This window comes from Neomonachus schauinslandi, unplaced genomic scaffold (assembly GCF_002201575.2).
Source record: "Neomonachus schauinslandi unplaced genomic scaffold, ASM220157v2 HiC_scaffold_693, whole genome shotgun sequence".
NCBI lineage: Eukaryota > Metazoa > Chordata > Mammalia > Carnivora > Phocidae > Neomonachus > Neomonachus schauinslandi.
Window position 1 is genome coordinate 1,319 of NW_025409383.1, and position 5,621 is coordinate 6,939.

The 5,621-nt window shown below is 53.1% G+C and overlaps 1 protein-coding gene across 1 annotated transcript; it reads right to left on the reverse strand.

Moving 5' to 3' along the window:
- Positions 1–3,922: 3,922 nt before the first annotated feature.
- GPR146 (G protein-coupled receptor 146) lies at positions 3,923–5,387 on the reverse strand. Its single transcript, XM_021680259.1, has one exon. The coding sequence runs from the start codon at positions 5,385–5,387 to the stop codon at positions 4,386–4,388; it is 1,002 nt and encodes a 333-aa protein (XP_021535934.1). The 3' UTR covers positions 3,923–4,385.
- Positions 5,388–5,621: the final 234 nt, after the last annotated feature.

A 5,621-nucleotide genomic window follows, 5' to 3' on the forward strand; every position in this document is an offset into this window, starting at 1 on the left:
GATGAGAAATGAAAAAGCCCCCAATTTTCCAACCGATTTTAAATTCAAGAACTGGGCTTGTAACTTAGAGTCTTAATAGTTTATTCCAGGTTTATATCCTTTATCATGTGCTTTCTATGAAGGAATGAATGTTTGACTCATCGACATGTCTGCCACAATTAGCAGTACCTCTGGTTTCCTAAGATAAATTCTATAACCTTCATGAAGTTAACCTAAGATTAAACTCACCTTTTGGAATCTTAAACAAGCATGGCAAGATAGATGAGTGTTTGTGGATTAACAAAAATAAGATTAATTTTAAAAGTGTAATCAGGGAGGGGGGATTGGTTAGCCCGGTGACGGGTGTTAAGGAGGGCACGTACTGCATGGAGCACTGGGTGTTATACGAAAACAATGGATCGTGGATCACCACATCAAAAACCAATGATGTACTGTATGGTGACTAACATAATAAAATTTAAAAAAAAAAGTGTAATCATCAGGATTTGGTAACAAAATTAATGACCTTGGAACATAAACTTTCACTGGGGGAAGTATAGATTGGTCAATTAAAAAATATATATATATATATAGGATTGAGTTCACAGTCTACTTTAGCTTTTCCAGATAGCTGCTCATTCTCCTCTCAGCTCAAAATTCTTTCCATTTTTTTTTGGCAACGTGGCAGAGGCGCTGGAAGCTCCCATACCTGGAAGAGAAGGGTCAGGTCACACCAGATTCACCTGAGGTGAATTTAACACAAGAATGTGGATGAACAAATGTGAAATGGAGAGTAGGTTCTGCAGCATGTGGGTTGGTGGCAGAGGTGTTCCCAGCAGGAAGAAGAGCATGGAGGTGAAGACACGTCTGTGAGACCCGGGGATGCTGCGAAAGCAGTGGTGGGGTTCTCCATTAGAGGTCAGGGTCTGCACGGGAGACCCAGCCTGCCTCGGGCCTGTGCTTCACCAGGAAGAACTGCCAGGCTGCGACATGCCTCAGGGGCCCTGTGTCATCAGCACATGGGGCCGCTGGGAAGGGGGAGGGACCCCCGGCAGTCACACAGCTGCTGGAGCCACCAGGACACTCCGTTCTGTCCTCAGCCCTCAGGCCCCTGGACGTCACCAGAAACAAGCTAGTTTGCAACCAGAGCCACTGAGAAATTGAAAACAAATCAGTGATTTTAGGTCCCTCTCCTGTTTGGGGGAGACCCATGTACCCCTAGCTCTGTGCTCTTGGGATTTCCTTCTCTCCTAGGAGCTCTTTCTCCTGGAGCAAAGAGCAGAACAGATAAGCAAGGAAAAGGGTCTTTTTATTTGAAACAGCAACTGCCGCTACACACCAGCCCACCCGCTGGATCCCGTTTCCGCTAATGCCAGTGCTGGCTTCCTGACCAGGAGCCTGGCTGTGCATGGTGGACGCTGGCGTGACCCCGGCCCCGCCCGCCCGCCCGCCGGCCGTGACAGAACTGGAGGTGAAGCAGTAGCAGGCGTGTTGCAGGTGAGAGGTTCTGCGGCTGCTGTGCTGGGGCCCATGCAGTCACACCGGTCACTCAGCCAATGCCAGGCTTTCCCAGAGGAGCCCTGGCCTCGGGACTACCCGTCGTGCAGCCCACAGCTTGAGGAGGGTGGAGGGGGTCGGGCCTGAGGCTTTGGGATTTGAAAAGAAACCCCGGTGCATCTGAAGACCTGGAGCAGCAGAGGGGGGACCTCGTCCTTCAGTAGAAATAGCACGTTCCTGACAGAAGCAACCTGGGAACTTCTCTCATTCTGCCCCGGACCTACTGTCAGGGAAGTAGATGGGCCCCACAGAACTGGTCCAGAGTTTCACAGCTACCAGGGGCAAGCAGGACCAGGGCCGTGGCATCCAGTGTACTTTCATGATTCTGCACAGGCAGACTCTTAACTCAGTCACATCATCCTAGAGGGGATACATTCTGCAGATAGAAAAACGCAACTAAGTCATGGGCTCAATTTCCCAAGAGACCAGGACCAAAGAGCGACTTCCCTGCATGGAATGTGGCAGAAAATCGAGCCACACCCTGTTATCCTCAGACCAGATGTGTCAGAACTCAGAAGTTTTCAGGTTGTCGCAAGTTAGTATGTTAATATCTCTCCTACGGGACTAATATCTAAAATACATATAAAGAACTCCTACAACTCCGTAGCAGAACAAAATCCGATTACGACATGGGGAGAAGGTCAGAATAGACATTTCTCCAACGAACACACAGATGGCTAACATGTACATGAAAGGCGCTCTGCACCCCTCACCACCAGGGAGATGCGCATCAGAAGCACAGAGGGAGAGCTCCTCACACCTGTTAGGATGGCCATCATCAAGAAGACGAGATAAGAGCTCGTGAGGATGTGGAGAAAGGGGAACCCTCGTGCACCGTTGGTGAGAATGCAGACCAGTGCCGCCACTCAGACAATATATATAGAGTTTCCTCAAAAGTTAAAAAAAGAGAACTACCCTACGACCTCATCATCACACTTGTGGTATTTACCCAAAGGATACAAAACCACTAACTGAAAAGACGTCTGCACCCCCGTGTTCACTGCAGCATTATTCACCATGGCCAAGACATGGAAGCAGCTAAGTGCCCCTCGATGGACGGGTGGACGCGGAAGATGTGGGGGGTGGGGTGTACATACACACAGAGAACATGCACTGTGCAACATCAGCCATAAAAAGGAACGAAATCAGCCATTTTCGACAACACAGAGGGACCAGGAGGGCACTGTGCTGAGGGAAATAAATCAGCCAGAGGAAGACAAATACCGTATGATCTCACTTATATGGGGGATCTTTGAAAAAACAACCAAGGTCATAGAAACAACAGATCGGTGGGAGAAATGGGTGAAGGAAGTCAAGAGATAAAAATAAAAAATAAATAAATATGGTGCATTACTGAGCATCGACCAAAAACAAAGCAGGTGTTTTTTTTTTTCTGGATGCACAACCCTAAAAGCAGGATGGTGTTACCAAATTACCAATTCAGCCCAAGCTATTCTCTCTCTAATCGTAACACTGCAAGGAAACTTCGGTTGAAATATAAACCACATTTTAAGGAATGTGCGTGTTTATGGTTCCTTCAGCAAACGACTTCTGTGGGTCTATTTTCTGCATGTGCGCGCGCACACACAGTAACATGCTGCATGTACTGCACGCTACGGAACAGTGGGCCTGGGGCAGGGCCCCATAGTCACACTCCTCTTTCCTAAGAAAAGTGCCCTCCTACCACTTCAGATCAGGGTTTGCTACCAAACAAATTTGCTGCCAACCTGAAAAATCTTCCTGTTTTTTGAGTTTTGTGGATTTCAGAGTTGGGGTTAGGGGCTGCAGGCCTGGGATGTGTCGTGATGGTGTGGGGGGGCAGGGGGCTCCTGTTCCCACAGTTTTAAAGCAGATGTTTATGGGTCCTGGTGTGGAAGGACCCAGGCGCATGCTGCTTCTGGCTGAGCAGGCGGGTCTCGGGCTCCCTGCGGCAGCAGCCGTGGAGCACCTGACAGGTGCAAGGTGGCGGCATCGGCCCCACGCTCCGCCCCTGCGCCAGACGAGGCTCGGTCTTCCAGGCCTGTCTTGCCCCTGGGCAGTCCCTTCCAGCTTCAGCGTTAACCGCCTTTTCCTTCAGTTTGTATTGTTGAGTTTAGTGCCCACATTGGGGAGTTGACCTATACCGGCCTGATGCCACCTGTGAGGGCGGCCGGGGTACCGGGTGCGTTCGGTGGGCAAGGAGAGAGCTGCGAGCTACTTCACTCTCGACTAAGACCAGCCACACTGCTGGCTTTTTCCTTCTAAACATCTTTACGCCACCTGTGACACCGTGCGCCTCTCCTCGCCTGCCTCCACGCGGCCCTGCAGCCGCCAAGCCCACCCCACCCACCCTTCCAACGTGGGTGCTCTTCTGTGTTGCTTCCTTCATTTTCATACTGTTGTGACTTTTCTCTCAGATCTCTCTTCTTATAAACAAAAATAAACTAAGAGAGGGAATCAAGAGTTTTAACAAGACAAAGTATAAATACTGGCTTTTGATTGTCATCACTTTGTTCCGGGGACCCAGTGTGTTGGAGGCTGAGGGCGTGGACCTGGAGGACTGAGCAGTGCACACGCCTCGGGCAGAAGGGCTGACACAGCTTTCCTTCACACCAGGCCCCTGCTGCTTTGAACAACGTGGCCTTTCTGAACAACAGAAAGCTTGGCCAGAACATGCCTTGTGCTGTCCTTTGTTCTTGCCGCAGTGACCTCCTGGGGAAGACAGTGACAAAGTGCCGTGCATCCAATTGAAGTGTCAGTCACCCGTCTCCCGGGAGCGGGGAGTAGACCGTGCCTGTAGGGCGTGCACCCTCGGCCACGTTCCAGGTGAGCGCAAGGTGAGCACTGATGGCGGCCCCAGGACCGGCTCTCTATACCATCACTTGCTGGACCACCACTTGGTCTGGGGAGCAGCTCTGGTGCCCACAGTGCATTTTCTTGATCAGCCGCCGGAGTTTGCTGGGGAAGTTTCTGTTGGTGTAGCGGTAAAGAAGTGGCATCACGGAGCTGCTGGAGAAAGCCAGGAATCTCGACAAGTCCTTAGCAAAGAGCAGAATCCCCAGGTGGTGCCCGTCCATGGGCTTCCCCCGCAAGGCAAGCAACGTGTGCCCCAGGAGGGTCAGGTAGTGAGGCGTCCAGAGCCCAAACTGTGTGCACACGGTGGCCACCAGAAGCCTGTGCACCGAGGGGTCCAGCCTCCCCGCATCCTGGTCAAGGGGCGTGTCTTCCTTCCGGATCCTTGAGATGAGCGCGAGCGCATAGAGCACGGCCAGGGTGGGGACCAGATACCCAATGAACACCATGATGGCGTCAGCAGCCTCTGTGTCCTGCATCTTGGAGCACTCGACGATCCTGGCCGCCACGTGGCTGCAGATGTAGAAGAGCAGGGAGGAGAAGCTGGTGAGCAGGGCCCCGCCCCAGACAAAGCCGCACACGTGCCTGGTGTTGTAGACGCTGGACATGTAGGTGCGCGGCAGAGCCCGCTCGATGTAGTAGTCGAGGCTGAGCAGGGCCGTGGAGTACATGGTCACCAGGGAGGAGACGTTGAACAGCACGAGCAGCGTGATGTGGGCCTCGCTGCTGAAGCCCCACGGGGCCCACCCTGAGGCGGAGGGGCCCAGCAGGTGCACGGGCGCCAGGGCGCTGAGCACCAGGCCTGCCACGGCCATGTTCACGAAGTAGACGTCGGGCATGGTCATGCTGCTCTGGTCGTTCAGGTTGACCAGGACGAGCAGGGCGTTGTAGCCCAGGCCGATGGGGACGCCGACGACCAGGTAGAGCAGAGAGAAGACGGACAGGACCACGTAGAAGTGCTGGCAGAGGAGTTGGTCCTCAAGGCTGCCCGTGCTGTTGAGTGGGCCGCAGCTCCACATGGCGGCGGCGGGCGGGGCTGTGTGGGAGAAAGCAGCGGAACGTTAGAGCCGGGCCTGCGGACCCCTCCGAAACGCAGACAGAGGTGGCACAGGGAGAAAGCCTCGCTCCTTAAGCTAGCACAGGACAGTCAGAGACTAAAATCCTGTCCTGAGCACGTGTGTTTCCTGTGGAAGCGAAGGTGCCGTCCCATGGCTGTCCTAAGTCCTGAGCCGGGCCAGCGAGGTCGCGATGCT

What these genes read in the sequence shown, in the direction of transcription:
- GPR146 (XM_021680259.1), bottom strand. Translation starts at nt 5,387, where the DNA reads ATGTGGAGCTGCGGCCCACTCAACAGCACGGGCAGCCTTGAGGACCAA.